Source organism: Podarcis muralis, chromosome 2, assembly GCF_964188315.1.
Source record: "Podarcis muralis chromosome 2, rPodMur119.hap1.1, whole genome shotgun sequence".
Taxonomy (NCBI): domain Eukaryota; kingdom Metazoa; phylum Chordata; class Lepidosauria; order Squamata; family Lacertidae; genus Podarcis; species Podarcis muralis.
This window is the reverse complement of record NC_135656.1, coordinates 119,545,995-119,573,991: the sequence shown is the minus strand read 5'-3', so window position 1 is coordinate 119,573,991 and position 27,997 is coordinate 119,545,995. Positions and strand designations below refer to the sequence as shown.

The following is a 27,997-nucleotide window of genomic DNA, read 5'->3' as shown; positions in this document are numbered from 1 at the left end:
TGGGGCTCCGACCCACAACCGTGGGATTAAGAGTCTCGTGCTCTGCCAAATCAGACATCTCAAAAGGAAAACAAGACTGAAGGTGAGGAAAAGATGATTTATTGGGACTGTTAAAAGTGTGACTGTCTCTTTAAGAAGAAGCAAGCTGCAGAGGGAATTCTGGGGAAAGGAAGGAAAATGAATCTTCTCAAAGAAGCCCTTGAAAAACTGCCCAAGGTTCTCCTGGTGGGTAAATGTTTTTTATATGAGTCACTCTGGTCTGGAGAGAAACTCCTGCTGGGCCTGAGAGGCAGATCTAGTCTCCTCAGGAGATACTGAGGGGGGTTTCATTTCCCCCCAGATAAAAGAAAGGGAGGAGGGTCTCTCCCGAGAACGAGGCTCCTGAGAACGTGTAGAGTTCGGCTCCTGAGTCGGCATCAGAAAAAGACACACGTCCCCCTTTATAGTCCAGAGTCACCCAGATCCTCCTGGGCTCCTCACTCAGGGACAGAGGAGAGAAATCAGGGGAGGTGCAGGCCCAGGACTCCCCTCCCCTCTTCCTCACAGCCCAGATCCCGAACTCAGGGCTAAAGGAGAAGCGGCCCTTTCTCTTCACAGACTTCCTGGCGACTCCCAAAGCCCACCATCTCCCATTTCCCACAGTGACTTCCCAGAAATGTCTGCCTGCTGTGAATCCCTCACATCCCAACACACAAGAGGAGCATCCGAATCTCTCAGGATTATCAGGCAGGGCTTGAGGTTTGTCTCCCCATCTCAGGCTTTTCCGATCCTTGGACAGGATGAGGTAGGGATGGGCTGTGTCTGGATCCAGAGTGACATTTGCTGTTGGGAGAAGATGAGGGAGAGAGAAGATTAGGCAGAATTAGCAGAGAGAGAGAGATGGACATCCTAATCCAAGAAACACCCCAAAAACCCAGATTCCCTTTCAGATCAAGGGGATTTATTTGCATCGCATGCAAGACTGAGACTCCTCCTTGCAGACTTTGATCAGAATAAATATCTTCTTTTTGGTTTTTAACTCACGTTTCCTTCACTTTCTTATATTCAATGCGCATTGTTCCTGCCCTCCTTCCAAAACAGGCATTTTCTAAGGGGAAAAACCACCCAGTAAACCTTTTACTCAGCTCTTCTGTGTTATCTAAGAGGAAAGAGAGGAGAATTGGAGGAGGCAGGAGAGGAGAGAAGCTGCTTTCCTCTGACAATCTCTGTGGGAACTGGCCTCTGGGGACATCTGGGTTGGGCTGGGGGAGGAGGACCCCCAGCAGTAATAGTAGTAGTAGTAGTAGTAGTAGTAGTAGTAGTAGTAATACTAATAATAATAAATATCAACATTTGCATACTGCCCATCATATATAGGTCTCAGGGTGGTTCACAGCATTAAAATACAACACAAAACCACATATAGTCTTCCCCTCACTTTTTTGTGGGAGTTATGTTCTGGCCCTCGTGCCCAAAAGTGAAAATCGTGTTAAATGGGGAGCCTGTTTATTCCTGCTCTCCATCTCTCTGGTCTCTCCTTCCTCCCAACCATTTTGGAAGTTTAGGCCTTGCCGCCAGGGAAGAGGAGGCAGGTGGCAGGGCAATTTTACAAAGGACTGCTTATTCCATGCTTCTCTTTGGGATTTCATATATATACCATAAGACTAGTTCCCTGGGGGAAGGGGGGAATAACTGAAAAGGTTACCAGTTTGGGGCTGAGACAGTCATGATAGGCAAGTGTAGGGCTGCCCTATTTTGAAGAGCAAGAAAGAGGACACATTTGCCAGCTTCAACCTTTAACCATGGATCACTATGACGACTCTCATTTGAAATACCCCTACTGTATGTAGGCTATAGAAGCTGTGCTATATTGCTAGTAGCAATGTTCTTAACTTTCAACAACAAATAATAATAATGTGCACAGAACAATTTATTAACCTGTTGAACATCTGCATGTGGACTCTCCTTAAGGGCAGGCGGATGTTAACTCTTGCCCTCCCGGACTCCTCCTCCAAGATCTTGTAGCTGAGCCAGCGTCCTTCTGGTTCAGCCACAAGAGAAGGGATTTTTACAGTATGTCGCTAGCTTAAGATGCTGCTCTGTTGTGATTCTCTGCTGCAGATTAGCCTAACGAGGTGCCTTAGATCTGACTCTAATGCCGGCATAGGCAACCTCGGCCCTCCAGATGTTTTGGGACTACAACTCCCATGATCCCTAAGGCTGGAGGTAGGTTAACATCTGCGCCAAGTGAACTAGTGGAGAAAAGCTGCTGAAACCGGAATTTCCAAGCATGCTGACAAACCAAAGGAAGAATCGGCAGAGCTTTACCCCGTAATTCAAAGGGTCTCATGCAATGGGAAGTCCTCCCTCCTGGAATGGGGCTGATCTCAAAAGCCCCAGAAGAACCTCTCCAGATTGTGTGGAGGGAAAACAAAATGCAAGGGAGATTCCTTATACATGAGAACTCGACAAGATGGACATTGGACTGACCCTGCAGGATCCTCCTTAAGGTTTTGTAAGATATTGTAAGGCTCTGAGGGTATTCCCTACAAACAAGCAGTATATAGATTTTATGAAAGAAAGCAAAGTCTATAAAATCGAGGGGGAAACCAGGATACTAGTCTATAGGCAGAAGTAAAACTCAGACTGGTGTGCGGGTTCTTCGCACGGACAAGCTCTGCCCCCAATCCAAGCCTTCAACCTCCCTCCCAGTTCATTCATGGGACAGACAAAGAACCCAAACACCACTAGAGGACTGTTTCCCAGAGTGACGCCATTGATGGGGGTCCCAAAGTCTGCAGAAGGGACGGTTTAACACCATGAAATATCAGTCCCCATCCCTCCTGTCAAATTGTTCCTCCCCTGGAAATTTACCTTTCTGAATCTGTTCTCTGTATAACACAGCATCTGAGGAAGCAAAAAGATATAGAGCGTAAGGGCAACACTCTTCCACCTGAGATAAATCTCCATACAAAAGTAACACTTCATAATGTAGCATCCTTGAATTGACTCCATTCAGAGCAGGAGAACCTCCAAAAGGACAACCCCAGATTGTGTAGACTGGTAACCAAAAGGAAAAGGAGGTTCCGTAGAATTGAAAAGAGATACACTCTGGTTCAGGCTTCCTTTACAGGATCCAGCATCACAATATACATGGGCCATTCTGGGGGACAGGAAATGAAGGCTGGAGCACCAAGAAGGAAGGTATCCTGGGGTTATTCAATTCCATGCAGTAAGAGCCTGGCATGTTCAGCTCTGAAGAAATAATAGAATTCCCAGTGTGATATCCTGGCAGCCAATTTTCATTACCTTTCCATTGTTTCATTGCATCCTCCACAAGGTGATTTAGATCACAGGATTCCAAGATCCTGTTCCTCAGCTCTGGAGGGAAAGGCAGTGGCTTCTCTGGACTCTCTCTTTTCTCATACCTGGTGAAAAGAAAAGCAATGTCAGCCCATTCAAATCTGCAATTTCTGTTAAAGGAAAAGAAAGGAATTGAGAGGAGGCCTAGAGGGACAGGCATGCGCTGAGTGGGGAGTTTCTTCCTCACTACGGACTCCTCAGCCAGACCCCCAAGGGCCAAAACAGCAACCCCAGGCCTCTGGGTCTCCCCACTGATGTCTATTCAAAGAAGAAGCAGAATCATATGGTATTAAGGGGCAGGAATTGTCTGAGGGTGGTGACAGCACAGCACACATTTCCTTTCTCTAGATGTCCCCAGAGAAGGGGAGAGGAAGAAAAAGAGATGCACTTTTGTTGGGAAACAAGAAATGTTCCTTAAAAACTCTACTCTGAACCTGAGTGACACCTTGAATTGAAATACTGCAGCTGGAATATGGTCAAGAAAATAGCCAATTCCTGCTCCTTGGTGAGAAATCGCCCCCTCCCAAGGGGCTCTATGGGGCAGGAGTTTGCTTGGGACAGGGTGGGGGGCCGGCAGAGTGACTGAACTGGTCAGTCTAGAAGGAAACAGCTAAGGCAGGCACGTCCAACTCCCAAGAGACTGAGATCTACTCACACTATAAAAAGACCAACTGTGATCTACCCATTGTCAACTTCCAAAGAGGGGGTCCTGTTTTACCTGTGAGGTGCCTCAGGGAGAGAGTCCTACAGTCTCCCCCCTGCAGCCCCTGGAGGGCCATGTCTGAGGTTCTTGCATCTCAGCTTCAAATAGTGATGCTAATGGAAATGAGCCAGATCCACTTACCTCTGCAAGGTCCTTCTCACATCCTAGAGGGGAAAAGAGAAGGGAATTCACTGCACACCACAGGCCACACTAGGAAGACCCCCTCAGACCCTGGCCCTTGGATGTCAGTCTTCCTGGCACATGGCAAGGTTGTGGGTAGGGATGGCTAAATCAGCCAGTTTTGGTTTCTCACAGCTTTTATTTTTCCAATCTGAAATTGTGATTTTTTCCAGTATCAAGTTCTCCACATCAGTTTGCAATTATTGTTGAAAATCCTTATGAAAATCCACCAGCATTTAAGAGAATCTCATGTTTATGGATTCAATAGAAGATTCCAAGCCATCTCATGTCTTTAATTATAATCTATTAACTTTATAGATTATATATAATTATACATAATATATAATTAACTTTAATCCAGTTTGCACTGTGCAATTCAGACGTAAGTAAGCCTACAGGATAATCCTACCAGGGAACTGTCCCAAATTGTCTTCCACAGAAGTCCCCAAATTTCACATTCTACTTTCCAACTAGAAATAAAAAAGCACCTGCAGCATAAAATGCCTCCAAAGGGGAAATAAAACAGCTCCGTGTTTCTTTGGGCTCCTCCACACTTCTGCTTTTCCTGTGCTCAGAAAACACGGGTTCAAGAGGTTTTGCCTTTGCCCTGCCGCTTTCCCTCAGGGAAAACCGGCTCCTTAGTTCAACATCTAAGCAAACGTCAATCTGGAGAAAACCTGGCTGAGGTTTGCTCTCATTCAGCAGTAGAGAGCAGGTTTTCCTTGAGGAAAGGGGTGGGACAGGATGAGTCCCTCTGTCTTGCTCTTTCGTCACTGTGACTGAGCACCATTTTGGGCTGATCTGGATCCACTGTGAAGGGGATCAACCCAGAAGTTGTGGAGGGAAGTGGAAAAGAAGCTTGGTCAAGAGACTGGCTCATGTCAGAAGGAGGCCTGAATACTCGCTGAAGCCCCTGACAGGGCAGGAAGGCAGCATTGCCAAGAAGGAAGGCATTTGGAGACAAATCATCAGCAAAGAGCAGAAAACCACCTCCTGTTCCATCAAGAACACAGAAGAATCTCTAGTCTGCATTCAGGTGAGTTAAGCATCCCAGCTCTCTTGGGTCTTCCTGTCCATTACAAACCTGACTAGAGGCTCCATCATCTGAGCCCCTGCACTCCTTGTATACATGAAAGGGGCACATAAAGGATTGGAGGCAGCCTTTTCCTGGAGCCTTGGGCTGTTCCTGCCACCATCTTACCTGCAGGAGTTCAGTCGCTGGCTGCTGACGCTTCTCCTCCATCTCCTGGATGATCCTCTCAAGAGAGGAGAGTTTCCTGGAGAGTCTGGCCAGCTGCTCATCCCTTCTCCCTGCAATCTCCTTCTCCACCTCTTCCACATGATTCAGCAGACCTTTTTCTTGTTCTTCCAGGAACTGGCGCAGTTCTCTGAACTTCTCCACAATCCTCAGCCTCTCTGTTTCTGTTAATTTCTGCAAGAAAAGAGGAGGTCTGAGTGTGTTTGGTGTTTAGCCTCGAAACAGCAGAAAGAAAATTATGAGAATTCCACAGGGAGGACACTTCTGATATTTCTATAGACATGAAACCTCCAGTGCCTAAAGAAGTAAACATTTATTTTGAGGGGAGGCCCTCTCCATTGCTGTTTCTGTTGACTTCTATTTTGCAGGCGGATACAGCCTAAAGGAAGGAGCTCTTTTTTCCTAGCCATGGATTTTCCCTGCATGTTTTGGGGCATGGCATAACCAGAGTTCAGAGCTGTTCAGAGAACATCCAGGGACATAAAACACCCCTCAGTTTAGACTGGGGCCATTTAGGTGTAGGAAGGAACAGAAACAGAGGAGGAGGAGGACAAAGTGCAGAGTTCATCCCCATAGCTCCCCTGTTTTCTTTAAAGGTTAAAAATGGCCTGAGTTTCCTAAAAAGGAAGAAGAGCGCACATTTAGAAAGACAATTCTTTAGTAGAATTTATGGTAAATCAGGATTTGGATTGAACTGCTCCCACCCTTTCAGCTCACAAGTCCTCAGGCTTCTCCTTGACTGCTATTCACATAATAAATGACAAGGGGAAATAAACTCAATTTGTTGTATTCAAAGGTGAATTTACCCAATTCGCAATCCTTTGAAAAATACGGAGACCGAAACAGAGCAATCCTTTGAAATTCACACCTCTGATATTTTCAAGCTTGACCCAGCCAGGTAATATTCACAAAAATGTATTTATGAGGGTAAAGTACAGATCAAAATATTTATACAAGTAGGTATCTACGCTAACATCTGATTCATTTTCAGAACAATAAATTAATAAACAGACTGATATGAAGAATGAGGAGAAGCTGAAATGGGCAGATTTTCCCATCACTTCTCAGTCCTGACTCAATTCTTCTTCCTCTTCTTCTTCCTCTTCTTCTCTATTGAATTTATACACTGTCCTATACCTGGAGGTCTCAAGTGCTTGTTCCCTGTCTAGTAACAACAGAGACACTTACCAGGAGGTCTTTGCTTTCCTTGTCCAGATCTGCTTGATAGGCCAGAATTTCCTCTCTCTCTTTCCTCAGAATCTCCAGGCGGTGACAGATCTCTCCCTAAAGAGAAAAGGGAAAACTCAGCTTTGATTGAGACACACAGAGAGATGAAAACCACAATGGCTTCTTGTGCCCAGTGGCCTTGCTAGAATAGCAAAGTAATTTACTGGCGGGAATAAAAGTACAGAGGTTTTCAGCCTTTTAGGCTCCACGGCTCCATGGATCAGCTACATTATTTCTGCAGCACCCCTGTGGGGCTCAGGATCCCAGTTAGGTCCCCCCTTCCTTGGAGAGCTGGCTGTCCCCCACCTTTTCTCAAACACCCTCCCTTGTGGAGTGATCTCTCAGCCTCCTCTCCTTTCCTTGGGAGTCCCAGCCTGACTTCTCATCTTGAGGTCTCAGGGAGAAGTGGGAAGAGGAAGAGGAGGAGGAAGCTAAGGCAGGATCCAACCTGGGATGTATCAGTCTAGTATCAAAGAGATAGTGAGGTCAGCCCAAGAGGCGAGAGATGCAGAGATAGAGCAGCGCTTCTCAAAACTTCACCCATTCCAAACCCCTCTTTCGGGTCAGAAGGCAATTCAGGTTTTCTGCTATTTGTCAGTTATTTTCTCTGCAGTAGCCAGAGCCCACGTGTGCTTGGGCCACCAGCGGAGGTTTAAGTGCTGCAGCTTCTTCCATTTCTGGGCCAAAGAAGTTCTGGCTGCGTCCAGAATCCACCCAAGTAGCTCCTTTGATCAGAAGATTGCAGTCTGGTCATCCCCCCAGTTCAAAGGGACCAGATTCATTTCACTATTATTACTATTTCGTGGCATTTTTGGCATCGCATGGCACAGGAGCATCTTTGCACCACTGTAGTAGAACAAGAGATATTTTTAAAAGGGATTAAAAGGCATTATATATAGTATATAATTGCACAGGTCCAATTCCGAGTTGCCATGAAAAAGTCATCTTTCCCCCTGGTCTTTGCAGATGCTACTCTGAACCACGGAGTCCTTTGCCATTTGGGGTGGGAGGAGATCCTCAGCCCCCCCCACCTCATTGCAGAGGCTCCAAAGCACCCCCAGAATAAGCCACCAGTAGGTGCTTCCACTCCCCACTCCCAAATCTGCTTCCAACAGATACTTGGGGGGTGGGATCCTGCACCACCTGGCCAATTCCTGGCTAACAGTCCCCGCCCGCCCGCCCCCAGCTGATCCCTTGCTGCTCTCTGTTTTGCAGGGCATTGAGGAGGAATCCTGGTAACCAAAGGAGACATGTACTTAGTTGTGTATGTGCCATTTACATTTGTACTGTTCTTAATGCGTACATAGCAACCTTTCTGGGGGATGTGGACGAGGTTAACCCTTTCTCTCCCTGCCAAGGTCCCAGTTCAAATCTTTGAAGCTGCTGTGAGTATTTCAAGATCCCCTTGTCCCCCTGGCAGAGAGAAAGACTTCAGCTCCCCGCTCCAGCCCCCCCAGGAGCCCTCAGGCTTCCCCTGGGCTGCTTCCAAGGTGATAAACAACCACCAATTCACGCCATGCTTACTTTGGACTTCAAAATTCAAAAGAAAACCTCCCAAGAAGAATCTACAGCTATTTCTCCCGCTCCAGATCCAGGGATCTCCTACCTTGTATTCCTGGAAAGCCTCCTCCAGAGGAATCACCTCGTGCTCTTTGTGCCCCTTTGATTTGTCACACACCAGGCAGATGGGGGCTTCGTGGACTTTGCAGAAGAGCTTGAGGGGCTCCTGGTGCTTCTCGCAGACTCCTCCTTTCCCTCCTTCCTCCTTTCCCTCTTGAAGGCTGAGATTCTGGGCTATTTCCACCACATTAGCCAGTTGCCGGTTGGAGACGAGGCCCCTTCTCTGGACTCTTTCCCTGCACTGAGGGCAGGAAGCCTCTGCCTCCGATTCCCCCCAGAACAGGACCAAGCAGGATCGGCAGAAGTTGTGCCCACACTCTGGGATGGTGACTGGATCCTTGAAGTAATCCAGGCAGATGGAGCAAGTGGCTTCATCACGGAGACGCTGGGTGTGACCCCCCGCAGCAGCCATGGCTCCCTCGCGCTGAAGACCCGAGTTAAGTTTCGCTTTTTCAGTTTTCAGCCACTGGGAGTTTCCCTTCCTGGAAATGACTCGGTGATCACGTGATCTTTATTTTTTTCCAAAACAACAACAACACATGTCTCCAGGTCTTTGCAATTGCTGAATGTTTTCTCAAGTAGCAGACAATGCTTCTGGATTGCTTCCCATGCTTTTGATTACACAGAAACACACAGGTACCTGGTAAGTTGTGGTATTCATACTGCAACATTTTTCATTCATAGGCTTTTTCATTCATAGCAGGCTGGAGTTGATTCCGTGAAGAGAACTCCTAAAAGTCTGGTTGCTAGTTCTAACTTTATCCCCTTTTAGCAGGCTGGCAAAGAACTTCAGATTGGAACAGACGCTTTCAGCCTTGCCAAACTGGTGCCCTCTGTTTGCTGAAGACTACAGCTCCCATCATCCCTGGCCAGGACATCTCCAGGTATGGTTGGGAAGACCTTGCAGAGCCACTGCCAGTCAGTGGAGGCAAGACTGACCTCGATGGACCTGGCAGAAGGCACCATCTGCATGGTGGCAGGCCAGTTACGGCGTTCCTTCCCTAGATATGAATGCCTGGTACGACTTGGCTATTATTATAAATCAATATTACTACACAGTGTAAAGTCTTCCTATATTCCTAATAAAGTGTGCTGCCTTCCAATGGCTGAAAAACCTGGAGGGCTTTAACAGGGGATTAGATACAATTTCTGGAGGATAAGATTTTGGTAGGGGACTTGGGTGGCGCTGTGGGTTAAACCACAGGGTCTAGGGCTTGCCGATCAGAAGGTTGGCAGTATGAATCCCCGCGATGGGGTGAGCTCCCGTTGCTCGGTCCCAGCTCCTACCAACCTAGCAGTTCGAAAGCACCTCAAAGTGCAAGTAGATAAATAGGTACCACTCCGGCGGGAAAGTAAACGGCATTTCCATACGCTGCTCTGGTTCGCCAGAAGCGCCTTAGTCATGCTGGCCACATAACCCGGAAGCTGTACGCCGGCTCCCTCGGCCAATAAAGCCATCTGAGCTATCTTAGGTGCAGCCTTATTAGAAACGGTACATTATTATTATTATTATTATTATTATTATTATTATTATTATTATTATTATTATTATTTTGGTCCGAATATAAGCTGCACTTTCTCCCCCAAATTCTGACCTTGAAAAGTTAAAGTGTGGCTTAAATTTCCGACCTTAAAAAACTGCCTTTTACGATATTGCTGCTGAAACAGACATACGGTAAAAGGGAACAAAAAAAAGTTTTATTGCTGATTTGCGAGCTTGAGACTTCATTTGCTATTTACGGGTGTAAGTGCCTGCAGAATTGTAGCAGCTGAATAGTGATTTGCGATTTTAGCGATTGTACGGTAACTTTTGTGGGCTTGCAAGATGAAAGGCTTAAATTGGCTCGGAGTTACAATTGTACCAGCGGCAGCAATTTTCAGCCTGTAACCCAATTTTAAGGGAGTGGCTTATATTTGGGTATTATCTTTTTTCTCCCCCCCCCCTTTGAATTTTAAAGTTGCGGCTTATATTCAGGCCAATATGGCATTCTTCTTCTTCTTCTTCTTCTTCTTATAACATTTGCATCCTCACCTTTCCTCTGTTATAAAAAATTTAAGGTCTTAGATATGTAATGTACAGTGGTACCTAGGGTTACATATGCTTCAGGTTACAGACTCCGCTAACCCAGAAATATTACCTCGGGTTAAGAACTTTGCTTCAGGATGAGAACAGAAATCGTGCTTTGGCGGCACGGCAGCAGCAGGAGGCCCCATTAGCTAAAGTTGTACGTCAGGTTAAGAACAGTTTCAAGTTAAGGACGGACCTCCGGAACGAATTAAGTTCTTAACCCGAGGTACCACTGTATATAAGCCACATGCCTGAAACCCCACAGAAAAAAAGTCCTGAACAAATTTACCTCAAATATTTCTCTGCAAGGTCAAAGTGGGAAACCTCCCCATTGTCTCTTTCCTCACAAATCCTGTCTTAAGGGTATGTCTGTGTTTGAATAGGGTGTGAGTCTGTGACCTGGCGCAGAAACTAAGTATTTATCATTACCAAAGACTGGCCAGGCTCCAGGCTCTCATTAAAAAGGTAACCTGCCAGACACGAAATAAACAAGGCACTCAGATTTCTGTTGTAGACCGCCTTTTCTGTGATGTATGTATGATGCTTCTGGGGATGGTCTTGGGCCTCGAGGGTGGGCAATTTTAAATTTCTATATAAGGGCAGGCACGCTTTTCTTAGGGGTTCCTCCTCCTTTCTCGTGTCTGTGAGGGGGCACCCTGTTGCAATAGTTGAATAAAGATCAAGATTACTAGTTGCTTTGCTTCTTAATATTCTCTGTTTGGCCTCTGTTATTTTCTCCGACCGATGGAGAACCTACAAAGGACTCTACAAGGGCTCTTGTGTCCCCCATAAGGGAATAAGGGCAGATTTTCGTTTATTACACCTCCAAGGAGCTCCAGGGGGGTTGCATAGTTTGTCCTCCCCATTTTACATGGTTCTCCTCGCTCCTCATTTAATCCTCGCAACAACCGCCCTGTGAGGTAGGATGGGCTGAGACTGGCCCAAGGTCAACCTTTTGAGCTTCGTAGCCAAACAGAGATTTGAACCCTGGTCTCCCAGGTCAGTCCAACACTCTAGCTGCTACTGAAGTAGAAAGCACATACAATTTTCTCCTAAAGGCTGGTGGTTTGGGGGTGCGAAGAAGCAGACATTTGCAAGGAATCAAAGGGAAAAGGACACACAAACATCACCAATGTCATATAGGGGATAGTCCTCTATTAATCCAATGGTGCATGCATTTTCACAGCTGTAATAAGATATTGTGGGCAGAGTTGCGAGGGATCCTGAGGGTCATCTAGTCCCACCCCCTGCAGTGCAGGAAACCTTTGCCGAACGTGGGGCTCCAACCCACAACCCTGGGATTAAGAGTCTCGTCCTCTGCCAAATCAGACAAGTCAAAAGGAAAACAAGACTGAAGGTGAGGAAAAGATGATTTATTGGGACTGTTAAAAGTGTGACTGTCTCTTTAAGAAGAAGTAAGCTGCAGAGGGAATTATGGGGAAAGGAAGGAAAATGAATCTTCTCAAAGGGCCCTTGAAAAACTGCCCAAGGTTCTCCTGGTGGGTAAATTTTTTTTATGTCAGTCACTCTGGTCTGGAGAGAAACTCCTGCTGGGCCTGAGAGGCAGATCTAGTCTCCTCAGGAGATAATGAGGTGGGTTTTGTTATCCCACAGATAAAAGAAAGGGAGGAGGGTCTCTCCAGAGAACGAGGCTCCTGAGAACGTGTAGAGTTCGGCTCCTGAGTCAGCGTCAGAAAAAGACACACGTCCCCCTTCATAGTCCAGAGTCACCCGGATCCTCCTGGGCTCCTCACTCAGGGACAGAGGAGAGTGATCAGGGGATGTGCAGGCCCAGTACTTCCCTCCCAAGTTCCCCACAGCCCAGATCCCTCCTTCAGGGCTAAAGGAGAAGCGGACCTTTCTCTCCACAGACTTCCTGGCGACCCCCACATCCCACCACCCCCCACTTCCCACAGTGACTTCCCAGAAATGTCTGCCTTTTGTGAATCCCTCACGTCCCAACACACAAGAGCAGCATCTGAATCTCTCAGGACTATCAGGCAGGGCTTGAGGTTTGCCTCCCAATCTCAGGCTTTTCCAATCCTTGGACAGGATGAGTTGGGGATGGGCTGTGTCTGGATCCAGAGTGACATTTGCTGTTGGGGAGAAAATGAGGAAAAGAGAAGATTAGGCAGAATTAGCAGAGAGAGAGAGATGGACATCCTAATCCAAGAAACACCCGAAAAACTCAGATTCCCTTTCAGATCAAGGGGATTTCTTTGCATCGCATGCAAGACTGAGACTCCTCCTTGCAGACTCTCATCAGAATAAATAACTTCCTTGTTGATTTTTAATTCAGTTTCTTTCACTTTCTTATATTCAATGTCCATTGTGCCTGCCCTCCTCTCAACCCAGGCATTTTCAAAGGGGAAAAACCGCCCAGGAAACCTTTTACTCAGCTCTTCTGTGTTATCTAAGAGGAAAGAGAGGAGAATTGGAGGAGGCAGGAGAGGAGAGAAGCTGCTTTCCTCTGACAATCTCTGTGGGAACTGGCCTTTCGGGACCTCTGGGTTGGGCTGGGGGAGGAGGACCCCCTGTTCTAATAATAATAATAATAATAATAATAATAATAATAATAATAACAATAAAAATAAATATCAACATTTGCATACTGCCCATCATCTATAGGTCTCAGGGTGGTCCACAGCATAAAAATACAACACAAAACCACATAGAGTCTTCCCCTCACTTTTGCGGGAGTTATGTTCTGGGCCCTCGTGCCCAAAAGTGAAAATCGTGTTAAGTGGGGAGCCTGTTTATTCCTGTTCTCCATCTCTCTCACCCACTTGATCTCTCCTTCCTCCCAACCATCTTGGAACTTTAGGCCTTACCGCCAGGGAAGAGGAGGCAGGTGGCAGGGCAATTTTACAAAGGACTGCTTATTCCATGCTTCTCTTTGGGATTTCATATATATACCATAAGACTAGTTCCCTGGGGGAAGGGGGGAATAACTGAAAAGGTTACCAGTTTGGGGCTGAGACAGTCATGATAGGCAAGTGTAGGACTGCCCTATTTTGAAGAGCAAGAAAGAGGACACATTGGCCAACTTTGACTTTTAACCATGGATCGCTATGATGATTCTCATTTTAAATACTCCTACTATATGTAGGCTATAGAAGCTGTGATATACTGCTAGTAGCAATGTTCTTAACTTTCAACAACAAAAGAATAATAATAAGAATACATATAGCTCCCTCACTTGCCACATGAAATATTTGGGCACATGTTCACATCTTTCTGAATGTAAGTGTGCACCGAACTATTTATTAACCTGCTGAACATCTGCATATGGACTCTCCTTAAGGGCAGGGGGATGTTGCCCTCCCAGACTCCTTCTCCAAGATCTTGTAGCTGAGCCAGCGTCCTTTTGGTTCAGCCACAAGAGAAGGGATTTTTACAGTATGCCACTAGCTAGCTTAAGATGCTGCTCTGTTGCGATTCTCTGCTGCAGATTAGCTGAACCGGGTGCCGTAGATCTGACCCTAATGCCGGCATAGGCAACCTTGGCCTTCCAGATGTTTTGGGACTACAACTCCCATGATCCCTAACTAACAGGACCAGTGGTCAGGGATTATGGGAATTGTAGTACTGAAACATTTAGAGGGCCGAGGTTGCCTATGCCTGCTCTAATGCAATATTAAAAATTTCATGGGTTCTTGTAAACCAAAAAACTGGACAAAAAAACTTGGGGACATTCTGCCAAATTTTAAAAATCTGCCCCGATACAAATTTTAAGAAATTTTGATCATGAAAATAGAAGACATGGCTGGGGAAAAGAGGACAAATGGCAACCAGGCCTGAAAAACATCACATGGAAAAGCGATCCAACTCTCTCTAGCCAGGAGTAAAACTCTTCCCTCCTCCGCCTGATCCTTCTGGGAAGTTTCTCTCCCCCCTTCAAGTCCACCCTCTCTGCCTTTGTGGCACAAACAGCAGGGCTAGAGTCTAGCTGTACAGGAGAGACTCTTGACCCCCCATGAAACACTAGTCCCCCCCCTCCCCGTGAACTGGGGTCTCCATGTGAATTTTACCTCTCTGGAGATTTCTGAGTGATTGGACATCTGAGCAAGCAAAAAGAGAGGCTTAATGGTCTACACTGCAATAGTTCAAAGAAAATCTTTTTACAAAACATCACCATAACATAGCATCTGTCGTTTCCTTGTTTCAAGCAAAAGATGAAATCATAAAACAAGTAATTGAAAGACAACAACTGTAGGCCTAAGGAATTAAAACAACTAACGTGTTTAGCTATGATTCCTGCATTGCAGGGGGTTGGACTAGATCAGGGGTCAGCAAACGTTTTCAGCAGGGGGCCGGTCCACTGTCCTCAGACCTTGTGGGGGGCTGGACTATATTTGGGGGGGGGGAAATGAACAAAATCCTATGCCCCACAAATAACCCAGAGATGCATTTTAAATAAAAGGACACATACTCATGTAAAAACACGGTGATTCCCGGACAGTCTGCGGGCAGGATTTAGAAGAAGATTGGGCCGGATCCAGCTCCCAGGCCTTAGTTTGTCTACCCATGGGCTAGATGATCCTTGGGATCCTTTCAAACTCTACTATTCCATGATTCCATGAGGAAATCAGAAATGGTAAACCATGCTAGAAAATGGTGGAATACAATCATTCAAAATCCATGAATAAAATGGGAATCTGTACTGAATGGCTGGAGGAAGGTTAACATCTGCGCCAAGTGAACTGGTGGGAAAAAGCTGCTGAAACCGGAATTTCCAAGCATGCTGACAAACCAAAGGAAGAATCCACAGAGCTTTACCCTGTAATTCAAAGGGTCTCATGCAATGGGAAGTCCTCCCTCATGGAATGGGGCTGATCTCAAAAGCCCCAGAAGAACCTCTCCAGATTGTGTGGAGGGAAAACAAAATGCAAGGGAGATTCCTTATACATGAGAACGCAAGAAGATGGACCCTGGACTGATCCTGCAGGATCCTCCTTAAGGGCTTTTGTAAGATATTGTAAGACTCTGAGGGTTTTCCCTACAAACAAGCAGTATATGGATTTTATGAAATAAAGCAAAATCTATGAAATTGATGGTGAAACCAGGATACTAGTCTATAGGCAGGAGTAAAACTCAGACTGGTGTGCGGGTTCTTTGCACGGACAAGCTCTGCCCCCAATACAAGCCTTCAACCTCCCTTCCAGTTCATTCATGGGACATTGAAACAACCCAAACACCACTAGAGGACTGTTTCCCAGAGTGACGCCATTGATGGGGGTCCCAAAGTATGCAGAACAAACGGTTTAACACCATGAAATATCAGTCCCCATCCCTCCTGTCAAATTGTTCCTCCCCTGGAAATTTACCTTTCTGAGTCTGTTTTCTGCATAACACAGCATCTGAGGAAGCAAAAAGATATAAAGTGTAAGGGCAACACTCTTCCACCTGAAATAAATCTCCATACAAAAGTAACACTTCATAATGTAGCATTATGGCTTTCTTTACAGGATCCAGCGTCACAATATACATGGGCAATTCTGGGGGACAGGAAATGAAGGCTGGAGCACCAAGAAGGAAGGTATCCTGGAGTTACTCAATTCCATGCAATAAGAGCCTGGCATGTTCAGTTCTGAAGAAATAATAGAATTCCCAGTGTGAAATCCTGGCAGCCATTTTTCATTACCTTTCCATTGTTTCATTGCATCCTCCACAAGGTGATTTAGATCACAGGATTCCAAGATCCTGTTCCTCAGCTCTGGAGGGAAAGGCAGTGGCTTCTCTGGACTCTCTCTTTTCTCATACCTGGTGAAAAGAAAAACAATGTCAGCCCATTCAAATCTGCAATTTCTGTTAAAGGAAAAGAAAGGAATTGGGAGGAGGCCTAGAGGGACAGGCATGCGCTGAGTGGGGAGTTTCTTCCTCACTACGGACTCTTCAGCCAGACCCCCAAGGGCCAAAACTGCAACCCCAGGCCTCTGAGTCTCCCCACTGATGTCTATTCAAAGAAGCAGCAGAATCATATGGTATCAAGGGGCAGGAATTGTCTGAGGGTGATGAGAGCGCAGCACACATTTCCTTTCTCTAGATGTCCCCAGAGAAGGGGAGAGGAAGAAAAAGAGATGCACTTCTGTTGGGAAACAAGAAATGTTCCTTCAAACCTCTACTCTGCACCAGAGACACTTTGAATTGAAATACTGTAGCTGGAATATGGTCAAGAAATAAATAATAATAATAATAATAATAATAATAATAATAATAATAATAATTTATTATTTATACTCCGCCCATCTAGCTGGGCCTCCCCAGCCACTCTGGGTGGCTTCCATAAAAACCACAAATACAGTAAAATATCACACGTTAAAAACTTCCCTGAACAGGGCTGCCTTAAGATGTCTTCTGAATGTCAGGTAGTTGTTTATCATTTTGACATCTGCTGGAAGGGCGTTCCACAGGGCGGGCGCCATTACCGAGAAGGCCCTCTGCCTGGTTCCCTGTAGCTTTGCTTCTCGCAATGAGGGAACCGCCAGAAGGCCCTCGGCGCTGGACCTCAGCGTCCGGGCAGAATGATGGGGGTGGAGACGCTCCTTCAGGTATACTGGACCGAGGCCGTTTAGGGCTTTAAAGGTCAGCATCAACACTTTGAATTGTGCTCGGAAACGTACTGGGAGCCAGTGTAGGTCCTTCAAGACCAGTGTTATATGGTCTCGGCGGCCGCCCCCAGCCACCAGTCTAGCTGCCGCATTCTGGATTAGTTGTAGTTTCCGAGTCACCTTCAAAGGTAGCCCCACGTAGAGTGCATTGCAGTAGTCCAAGCGGGAGATAACCAGAGCATGCACCACTCTGGCAAGACAGTCGGCAGGAGATAGGGTCTCAGCCTACGTACCAGATGGAGCTGGTAAACAGCTGCCCTGGACACAGATTTAACCTGTGCCTCCATGGACAGCTCTGAGTCCAGAATGACTCCCAGGCTGCGCACCTGGTCCTTCAGGGGCACAGTTACCCCATTCAGGACCAGGGAATCCTCCACACCTGCCCGCGTCCTGTCCCCCACAAACAGTACTTCTGTCTTGTCAGGATTCAACCTCAATCTGTTAGCCGCCATCCAACCTCCAACTGCCTCCAGGCACTCACACAGGACCTTCACTACCTTCACTGGTTCTGATTTAAAAGAGAGGTAGAGCTGGGTATCATCCGCATATTGATGAACACCCAGCCCAAATCCCCTGATGATCTCCCCCAGCGGCTTCATGTAGATGTTGAAAAGCATGGGGGAGAGGACCGAACCCTGAGGCACCCCACAAGTGAGGGCCCAGGGGTCTGAACACTCATCCCCCACCACCACTTTCTGAACCCGGCCCAGGAGGAAGGAGCGGAACCACTGTATAACAGTGCCTCCAGCTCCCACCCCCTGAAGACGGTCCAGAAGGATGTTATGGTCGATGGTATCAAACGCCGCTGAGAGATCCAGCAGAACTAGGAAACAGCTCTCACCTTCGTCCCTAGCCCGCCGGAGATCATCAACCAGTGCGACCAAGGCAGTTTCAGTCCCATGATGAGGCCTGAATCCCGACTGGAAGGGATCCAAATGGTCCGCTTCTTCCAGGCGTGCCTGGAGTTGTTCGGCAACCGCTCGCTCAATCACCTTGCCCAAGAATGGAAGATTTGAGACTGGGCGATAGTTGGCCATCGTGGCCGCATCTAAAGATGGTTTTTTAAGAAGCGGTTTAATAACCGCCTCTTTCAGCGGGTCTGGGAAGGCTCCCTCACGGAGGGAAGCATTCACCACCCCACGAAGCCCATCGCCCAGTCCTTCCCGGCTAGCTTTTATAAGCCAGGATGGGCAAGGATCCAGGAGACAGGTGGTTGGTTTCACTCGTCCAAGCAGCCTGTCCACATCCTCGGAGGTAACAGATTGGAATTGATCCCACTCAACTTGACTAGACAGAACTCTAGCACTCTCCCGCCCCGGCCCTGCTCCCACGGTGGAGTCTACTTCTTCCCGAATCTGAGCGATTTTATCTGCAAAAAACTGCAAAATCATTGCAGGAGAACATGTGGCCCGTACTGGGCCCCGATGTTGCAGGTGGTTCCGCTAAATTGTGAACCACCTGAAAAAGTCTCCTGCTGCTGTTTTCTGCAGATGCAATAGAGGCGGTGAAGAAATTCTTCTTCGCCGTCGCTATCGCCACTTGGTAGGCTCGACGTTGAGCTCTAACCTGTGTCCGGTCAGATTCGGAATGAGTTATCCGCCACCGGCACTCTAGCTGTCTCAACGATTGTTTCATTGCCCTCAGATCCGTGGAAAACCACGGGGCTGTCCGGGCTCCATGCAATCGGAAAGGGCGCTTCGGAGCCAAACAGTCAATAGCCCTGGTTAACTCCACATTCCAGCGGGCCACCAGGGAATCAGCTGAAAGGCCATCAACATGGGATAAAGCATCCCCTACCACTCTCTGGAAACCATTTGGATCCATTAAGTGGCGGGGGCGTATGCCGGTTAAGAGGCCAAAAGTGACAAGATAGGCCAGTCAACATGGCGTCCGGCACACTTCCATGGCGCAGCTCTGCTATCTCTCCGTGCCGCTCCAAAAGTCCTCTGCCTCTTCAGCCGGTAGCAGAGAAAAACGCAGCAGTTGAAGCAAAATGCAGCGTGTGGGAATAACTCAACGCAGACACAAGGCTTTCCTTATCTTCTTAGCCTTTAATCAAGTAGAGTAACAGCATAAATCAAACCTGGCGAAACCTCGCACATTCTTCCCTCTCGCGTAGCGTACCAGAGGCAGACCAGAGGCAGACTGACTTACTCTGAGCAAACCACTCCCGTAAGTGTCTGTGACCACGCCTCATGATGCAAGGCGTCTCACAGAACCTCTTAACCCTGTAGGTTCTAATTCTTCCACAGGGCGGACCATCCGAATTGGTCCCACCTCCCTGCAGAGGGGATGGGTCGCAGAGAAGTCCAGTTGCACCAGGAAGTGATCTGACCATGGAACTTCTTTCGTTTCGCTTTTACTTAGTGTCAGATCACCAACATCCATAGAGGTAAACACCAGGTCCAAGGCATGTCCGTGGCTATGGGTTCGGCCAGACTTATTCAGGGACAGCCCCATGGAGGCCATGCTTTCCACGAAGTCACGAGCAGCCCCTTGTAAGGTCGTGTCGGCATGGATGTTAAAATCCCCTAGGACGACCAAGCTAGGTGTCTCCAGGAGAACATCGGCCACGACCTGAAGCAGCTCGGGCAGGGAATCCTTGGTGCAGCGGGGAGGTCGGTACACCAAAAGGAATCCTGTACTGCCCCTATTGCCCAACTTCCAGAACATGCACTCGGAAAACTGGGTCTTCCCAATAGGATGCCTGGTGCAAACTAATGACTTCCTAAAAATCACTGCAACCCCCCCTCCCCGCCCACATGACCTGGGTTGCTGTGCGTAAGAGAAACCTGGTGGACAAGCAGCGGCAAGGACAGACCCATCTGCTTCATCCAACCAAGTCTCTGTTACACATGCCAGGTCAAGTCCTCCATCCATGATCAAGTCATGGATGGCAGTGGTCTTATGAATCATTGACCTGGCATTGCACAGCAGCACCTTCAGGTCATGTGGGTATCCCTTGCTGATTCCAGTATCCATCCGGTCAGGACCAGACCCGGAGGCAGGAATAGTCCTCAGACAACGACTAAACCTGCCCCCTCTGTAACAACATGGTCTAGTCTTAGCGTAACTCCTCCTCCTACCCGTGATCACTGAGATCGGTTGCCCCAGTGCATCCCCCCCCCCCCGGTGGAACATGCCCCAGCCATTTTGTGGGCTGGGGCCCACTCCCCAGCAGCCCTGACCCCTCCCCCTAAGAACAAAATAAGACCTTAAACAAACAAAACCAATAAAACAATACAAACAAAAAAATGTAAAAATTACAAAAACATCAAAATAAAAAATAATTCCCCCAGCCCAACCAAACATCCATCCCACCCCCACCCCCCACATACAAAAATCCAAAAGAAATATTTTTAAAAAACATTTTAAAAACACTCTGTGCCCCTCCGGCAGTAACAACTGTCCTAGTGAGGCCTGTCAGGCCCTGCCCTGGGCCAGGTGGTAAGTGGCAGGAAGGGGCAGGGCCCTCAGGCCCTCACTCAGGGGAGTCCTCCTGGGCAGCAGGCAGCAAGCAGCACCACGCAGTCCTTATGAGGCTTCAGGCCCCGCCCCAGGCCAGATGGTAAGTGGCAGGAATGGGCAGGGCCCTCAGGCCCTCACTCAGGGGAGTCCTGAGTGCTCCTTGGTCAATAATTGCCCCCTCTCAAGGGGCTCTATGGGGCAGGAGTTTGCTTGGGACAGGGTGGGGGGCCGGCAGAGTGACTGAACTGGTCAGTCTAGAAGGAAACAGCTAAGGCAGGCACGTCTAACTCCCAAGAGACTGAGATCTACTCACAGTATAAAAAGACCAACTGTGATCTACCCATTGTCAAGTTCCAAAGAGGGGGCCCTGCTTTTACCTGTGAGATGCCTCAGGGAGTGAGTCCTACAGTCTCTCCCCTGCAGCCCCTGGAGGGCTATGTCTCAGGTTCTTGCATCCCGGCCTCATGGAGGGATGCTAATGGAAATGAGCCAGATCCACTTACCTCTGCAAGGTGCTTCTCACATCCTAGAGAGGAAAAGAGAAGGGAATTCACTGCACACCACAGGCCACACTAGGAAGACCCCCTCAGACCCTGCCCCTCGGGTGCCAGTCTGCCTGGCACATGGCAAGGTTGTTGGCAGGGAGGGTGGAATCAGCCAGTTTTGGTTTCTCACAGCTTTTATTTTTCCAATCTGAAATTGTGAATTTTTCCAATATCAAGTTCTCCACATTTCCACATCAGTTTGCAATTATTGTTGAAAATCCTTATGAAAATCCACCAGCATTTCAGGGAATCTCATGTTTATGGATTCAATATAAGATTCCACTCAATCTCTTGTCTTAGATTATAATTTATTAACTTTAATCCTCTTTGCATTGTGCAATTCAGACATAAGTAAGCCTACAGGATAATCCTACCAGGGAACTGTCCCAAGTTGTCTTCCACAGAAGTCCCCAAATTTCAAATTCTACTTTCCAACTGGAAATAAAAAATCACCTGCAGCATAAAATGCCTCCAAAGGGGAAATAAAACAGCTCCGTGTTTCTTTGGGCTCCTCCACACTTCTGCTTTTCCTGTGCCCAGAAAACACGGGTTCAAGAGGTTTTGCCTTTGCCCTGCCGCTTTCCCTCAGGGAAAACCTGCTCCTTAGTTCAACATCTAAGCAAACGTCAATCCGAAGAAAACCAGGCTGACGTTTGCTCTCATTCAGCAGTAGAGAGCAGGTTTTCCTGGAGGAAAGGGGTGGGACAGGATGAGTCCCTCTGTCTTGCTCTTTCGTCACTGTCACTGAGCACCATTTTGGGCTGATCTGGATCCATGGGGATGGGGATCAACCCAGAAGTCGTGGAGGGAACGGGAAGAGAAGCTTGGTCAAGAGACTGGCTCATGTCAGAAGGAGGCCTGAATCCTCGCTGAAGTCCAGCACAGGGCAGGAAGGCAGCATTGCCAAGAAGAAGGCATTTGGACAGTGGCGTAGCGTGGGGGGTGCCAAGGGTGTCGGCCGCACCGGGCGCAACATCTGGGGGGGGGCGCGAGTCCAGAGGGAAGGGACAAGTTCCTTCCTCCGCCAGGCTCACCGCCAGCCTTGCGCCCCAGCACACGCGCGCCCCCCGCCGCCGCTGCGCTCCACTCACTGCTTGCAGGAGGAGCAGCCGCTGCAGCAGCGCTGACGCCGCCACCGACGCCTGGCTGGGCACGGGCAGCCTCCGCACCCCGTCGCGCCGCCATCCCCTCAGCCCAGCCCCAGGCGGCGGCTGCTTCTGCCGACTGGGAGGGAGGAGAGCTCCGAGGGGCCTCGCCGCGCCCTGCGCTCCCCAAAAACCTCCGAGAGGAAGCCAGTGGGCGGGCGAGGCCCGGCTAAGCCTCTCGCCAGCGGGTTAAGGGGCTTTCGGTTTTAAAAGGATTAGCTTGGGAAGGGGCGGGGGGCGGCTGCTCGCCGGCAAGCGCCTGCTCCGCGTTTCCAAAGGCGCTCGCCATCCGAGGGACAGGGAGACAGAGAGCGCTTGCAAGGAACGGGCTCCGTGGAGCAGGAGTTAGGAAGAGATCCCTTCCCTGGCAGGCCGCCGGCTTTGCCAGCTGTTTCCCATTCACGATCAGGAGGAACTTCAGGCTGCTTTCAGCTTTGGTAGAGGGAATCTAAGCAAGGGGATGGAGCCGGTGCCCTGAGGAAAGGCGGCAGCATTGGGTTTGTTTTTAGTTTAGAGAAAAGGCAAGCAAGAGGCGACAGGAGAGAAGCCTGCAAAGCTAGGCATGGCAAGGAGAGAGTGGACAGAGAGGAAAGTTTTTATCCCTCTCTCCGTACAATATAACTCGTGGGCATCCAGTGAAGCTGAACGTTGGAACAGTGGCGTAGCGTGGGGGGTGCCAAGGGTGCCGGCTGCACCAGGCGCAACATGGGGGGGGGGCGCGCTCGCACTCGGGTGCTAAAATCCATGGGTTAGGGGGCGCAAATTACTTGCCTTGCCCCGGGTGCTGACAACCCACGCTACGCCGCTGCATTTGGAGACAAATCATCAGCAAAGAGCAGAAAACCACCTCCTGTTCCATCAAGAACACAGAAGAATCTCTAGTCTGCATTCAGGTGAGTTAAGCATCCCAGCTCTCTTGGGTCTTCCTGTCCATTACATACCTGACTGGAGGCTCCATCATCTGAAACCCTGCACTCCTTGCATACATGAAAGAGACACATGAAGGATTGGAGGCAGCCTTTTCCTGGAGCCTTGGGCTGTTCCTGCCACCATCTTACCTGCAGGAGTTCACTCTCTGGCTGCTGACTCTTCTCCTCCATCTCCTGGATGATCCTCTCAAGAGAGGAGAGTTTCCTGGAGAGTCTGGCCAGCTGCTCATCCCTTCTCCCTGCAATCTCCTTCTCCACCTCTTCCACATGATTCAGCAGACCTTTTTCTTGTTCTTCCAGGAACTGGCGCAGTTCTCTGAACTTCTCCACAATCTTCAACCTCTCTGTTTCTGTTAATTTCTGCAAGAAAAGAGGAGGTCTGAGTGTGTTTGGTCCTTAGCCTCAAAACAACAGAAACAAAATTGTGAGAATTAAACAGGGTGGACACTTCTGATTTTTCATAGACATGAAACCTTCAGTGGCTAAAGAAGTAAACCTTTATTTTGAGGGGAGGCCCTCTCCATTGCTGTTTCTGTTGACTTCTATTTTGCAGACGGATACAGCCTAAAGGAAGGAGCTCTTTTTTCCTAGCCATGGATGTTCCCTGCATGTTTTGGGGCATGGCATAACCAGAGTTCAGAGCTGTTCAGAGAACATCCAAGGACATAAAACACCCCTCAATTTAGACTGGGGCCATTTAGGTGTAGGAAGGAACAGAAACAGAGGAGGAGGAGGACAAAGTGCAGAGTTCATCCCCATAGCTCCCCTGTTTTCATTAAAGGTTTTAAAAAAGCCTGAGTTTCCTAAAAATGAACAAGAGAGCACATTTAGAATTCAGTTCTTTAGTAATATTTATGGTAAATCAGGATTTGGATTAATTTGCTTCCACCCTTTCAGCTAACAAGTCCTCAAGCTTCTCCTTGACTGCTATTCACATAATAAATGACAAGGGGAAATAAACTCAATTTAGCTGCATTCAAAGGTGAACTTACCTAATTTGCTCTTGCTGAAAAAATATGGAGACCAAAACAGAGTTTTAAAATTCTGATATTTTCAAGCTTGACCCAGCCAGGTAATATTCACAAAAAATGTATTTATGAGGGTAAAGTACAGATCAAAATATTTATACAAGGAGGTAGCTACCCTAACATCTGATTCATTTTCAGAACAATAAATTAATAAACAGACTAATATGAAAAATGAGAAGAAGCTGAAACGGGCAGATTTCTCCACCCCTCCTCAGTCCTGACTCTCCTCTTCTTCTTCTTCTTCTTCTTCTTCTTCTTCTTCTTCTTCTTCTTCTTCCTCTTCCTCTTCTTCTCTATTGAATTTATATACTGCCCTATACCTGGAGGTCTCAAGTGCTTGTTCCCTGTCTAGTAACAACAGAGACACTTACAAGGAGGTCTTTGCTTTCCTTGTCCAGATCTGCTCGATAGGCCAGAATTTCCTCTCTCTCTTTCCTCAGAATCCCCAGGTGGCGACAGATCTCTCCCTAAAGAGAAAAGGGAAAATTCAGCTTTGATTGAGACACACAGAGAAATTAAAATCATAATGGCTTCTTGAGCCCAGTGGCCTTGCTAGAATAGCAAAGTAGTTTCCTGGAGGAAATAAAAGCACAGAGTTTTTCAGCCTTTTTGGATCCACGGCTCCATGGATCAGCTACCTTCTTTCTTCAGCACCCCTGTGGGGCTCAGGATCCCAGTTAGCAGTGGCGTAGCGTGGGGGGTGCAGGGGGGGCCGGCCGCACCGGGCGCAACATCTGGGGTTAGGGCAAATCCACAGGTTAGGGGGCGCAAATCCAGGGTTAGGGGGCGCAAATCCACGGGTTAGGGGGCGCAAATTACTTGCCTTGCCCCAGGTGCTGACAACCCACGCTACGCCACTGCCAGTTAGGTCCCCCCTTGCTTGCAGAGCTGGCAGCCCCTCACCTTTTCTCAGACACCCTCCCTTGTGGAGTGATCTCTCAGCCTCCTCTCCCCTCTCCTTGGGAGTCCCAGCCTGACTTCTCATCTTGAGGTCTCAGGGAGAAGTGGGAAGAGGAGGAGGAAGGGCTAAGGCAGGATCCAACCTGGGACGTATCAGTCTAGCGTCAAAGAGATATTGAGGTTAGGCCAAGAGGCAAGAGGTGCAGAGATAGACCAGAGCTTCTCAAAACTTCACCCATTCCAAACCCCTCTTCTGCAAGCCTAGGGCTTTCCCACCCTTCCTCTTGTCCCCACTGCTTTGCCGCTGAATTGGGTCAGATGGCAATTCAGGTTTTCTGCTATTTGTCAGTTATTTTCTCTGCAGTAGCCAGAGCCCCACGTGTGCTTGGGCAACCAGGGGAGATTTAAGTGCTGCAGCTTCTTCCATTTCTGGGCCAGAGAAGTTCTGGCTGCGGCCAGAATCCAGCCAGGTAGCTCCTTTGGTCAGAAGATTGCTGTCTGGTCCTCCCCCCAGTTCAAAGGGACCAGCTTTCCCCCACTATTATTACTATTTCGTGGCCTTAGTAGCACTGCATGGCACAGGAACATTTTTGCACCACTGTAACAGAACAAGTGATTTTTTAAAAAAGGGATTAAAAGGCATTATATATAGTATACAATTGCACAGGTCCAATTCCGAGTTGCCATGAAAAAGTCATCTTTCCCCCTTGTCCTTGCAGATGCTACTCTGAACCACGGAGTCCTTTGCCATTTGGGGTGGGAGGAGATCCTCAGCCCCCCCAACTCTCATTGCACAGGCTCCACAGCACCCCCAGAATAAACGTGCTCCCCACCAGTAGGTGCTTCCACTCCTGAAATATACTCAGAGTCGCAAAGTAATTTCATGCTCTTTATTCAGCTCATAGTGGTGAGGAGGAATGAATGAAAGTCCCCTCAAAGTATCTGCTTTATACACATTATTTACACAATGGGCTGCACATGATTGGCTAATTCCGGAATTCTACTGTAAGCCAATCAGGTTGTGGATTCACTTCTATCTGGAGCATGATTGGGTGGTTCCTGCCAACCAATCATACTGCTGCATTGTTCTAGGACCAATCAGACTGCTGCATTCTGAATCCTATTGTTCCAATCAGACTGCTGCAGTTTGGATCCTATTCAACTCAGTACATAACAACTCCACACTCCCAAATCTGCTTCCAACAGATACTTGGGGGGTGGGATCCTGCACCATCTGGTCAATTCCTGGCTAACAGTCCCCTCCCCCCCACGCTGATCCCTTGCTGCTCTCTGTTTTGCAGGGCATTGAGGAAGCATCCTGGTAACCAAAGGAGACATGTGCTTAGTTGTCTATGTGCCATTTACATTTGTACTGTTCTAAATATGTACAAAGCAACCTTTCAGGGGGATGTGGATGAGGTTAACCCTTTCTCTCCCTGCCAAGGTCCCAGTTCAAATCTTTGAAGCTGCTGTGAGTATTTCAAGATCCCCTTGTCCCCCTGGCAGAGAGAAAGACTTCAACTCCCCCCTCCAGCCACCCCAGGAGCCCTCAGGCTTCCCCTGGGCTGCTTCTACCGTACTAAACAACCACCAATTCATGCCATACCTACTTTGGACCTGAGAATTCAAAATAAAACCTCCCAAGAAGAATCCACAGCTATTTCTTTCTCCCCCTCCAGATCGAGAGATCTCCTACCTTGTATTCCTCCAAAGCCTCTTTCAGAGGAATCACCTTGTGATTTTCATGTTCCTTTGATTTGTCACACACCAGGCAGATGGGGGCTTCATGGACTTTGCAGAAGAGCTTCAGGGGCTCCTGGTGCTTCTCACAGACTCCTCCTTTCCCTCCTTCCTCCTTTCCCTCTTGAAGGCTGAGATTCTTCACTATTTCCACCACATTAGCCAGTTGCCGGTTGGAGACGAGGCTCCTTCTCTGAACTCTTTCTCTGCACTGAGGGCAGGAAGCCTCTGCCTCCTTTTCCCCCCAGAACAGGACCAAGCAGGATCGGCAGAAGTTGTGCCCACACTCTGGGATGGTCACTGGATCCTTGAAGTAATCCAGGCAGATGGAGCAAGTGGCTTCATCACGGAGACGCTGGATGTGACCCCCTGCAGCAGCCATGGCTCCCTCGTGCTGAAGACTCAGTTAAGTTTCGCTTTTTCAGTTTTCAGCCACTGGGAGTTTCCCTTCCTGGAAATGACTCAGTGATCACGTGATCTTTATTTTTTTTTATTTTTTAAAAAAACCAAATGTCTCCAGGTCTTTGCAATTGCTGAATGTTTTCTCAAGTAGCAGACAATGCTTCTGGATTGCTTCCCATGCTTTTGATTACACACAAACACACATGTACCTGGTAAGTTGTGGTATTCATACTGCAACAATTTTCATTCATAGGCTTCCTTGTCATTTTTGAATTGGGAGAAAATCCTCCTCTGCCCTAAAAGGACAGGAGTCCTGATTTAGCAAGTGGGACTTGATTCCGTGAAGAGAACTCCTAAAAGTCTGGTTGCTAGTTCTAACTTTATCCCTTTTTAGCATGCTGGCAAAGAACTTCAGATTGGAACAGACGCTTTCAGCCTTGCCAAACTGGTGCCCTCTGTTTGCTTTAGACTACAGCTCCCATCATCCCTGGCCAGGACATCTGCAGGTATGGTTGGGAAGACCTTGCAGAGCCACTGCCAGTCAGTGGAGGCAAGACTGACCTCGATGGACCTGGCAGAAGGCACCATCTGCATGGCGGCAGCCCAGTTACGGCGTTCCTTCCCTAGATATGAATGCCTGGTGAGACTTGGCTATTATTATTAATCAATATTACTACACAGTTGGGAAAGATGGAGAGCACAAGGAGAAGGGGCAACAGAGGACGAGATAGTTGGACAGTGTTCTCGAAGCTACAAACATGAGTCTGACCAAACTGCGGGAGGCAGTGGAAGGCAGAAGTGCCTGGCGTGCTCTGGTCCATGGGGTCATGA

At 48.1% G+C, this 27,997-nt stretch overlaps 2 protein-coding genes across 3 annotated transcripts; both read right to left on the bottom strand.

The window, feature by feature from the left end:
* Positions 1 to 77: 77 nt before the first annotated feature.
* On the bottom strand, positions 78 to 9,862 carry LOC114590036 (zinc finger protein RFP-like). 2 transcript variants are annotated; one of them, XM_077923318.1, is made up of 7 exons: positions 8,317 to 8,855; positions 6,672 to 6,767; positions 5,427 to 5,657; positions 4,187 to 4,209; positions 3,289 to 3,407; positions 2,854 to 2,886; positions 78 to 822 (listed from the first exon to the last, which is right to left on the bottom strand). In XM_077923318.1, exons 1-7 carry the CDS (start codon positions 8,740 to 8,742, stop codon positions 305 to 307), a joined length of 1,446 nt encoding a protein of 481 aa, XP_077779444.1. In that variant the 5' UTR covers positions 8,743 to 8,855; the 3' UTR covers positions 78 to 304. The 2 variants fall into 2 exon arrangements, with proteins under 2 accessions (XP_077779444.1, XP_077779445.1); XM_077923319.1 differs by lacking the exon at positions 6,672 to 6,767 and having other exon boundaries at positions 8,317 to 9,862.
* A 1,894-nt stretch (positions 9,863 to 11,756) lies between these two features.
* Positions 11,757 to 27,249, bottom strand: LOC144324918 (zinc finger protein RFP-like). The gene is made up of 7 exons (XM_077923320.1): positions 26,721 to 27,249; positions 24,496 to 24,591; positions 23,226 to 23,456; positions 20,981 to 21,003; positions 16,043 to 16,161; positions 15,726 to 15,758; positions 11,757 to 12,494 (listed from the first exon to the last, which is right to left on the bottom strand). The coding sequence occupies exons 1-7, from the start codon at positions 27,144 to 27,146 to the stop codon at positions 11,977 to 11,979; spliced, it is 1,446 nt and encodes a 481-aa protein (XP_077779446.1). The 5' UTR covers positions 27,147 to 27,249; the 3' UTR covers positions 11,757 to 11,976.
* Between the last annotated feature and the right edge of the window lie 748 nt (positions 27,250 to 27,997).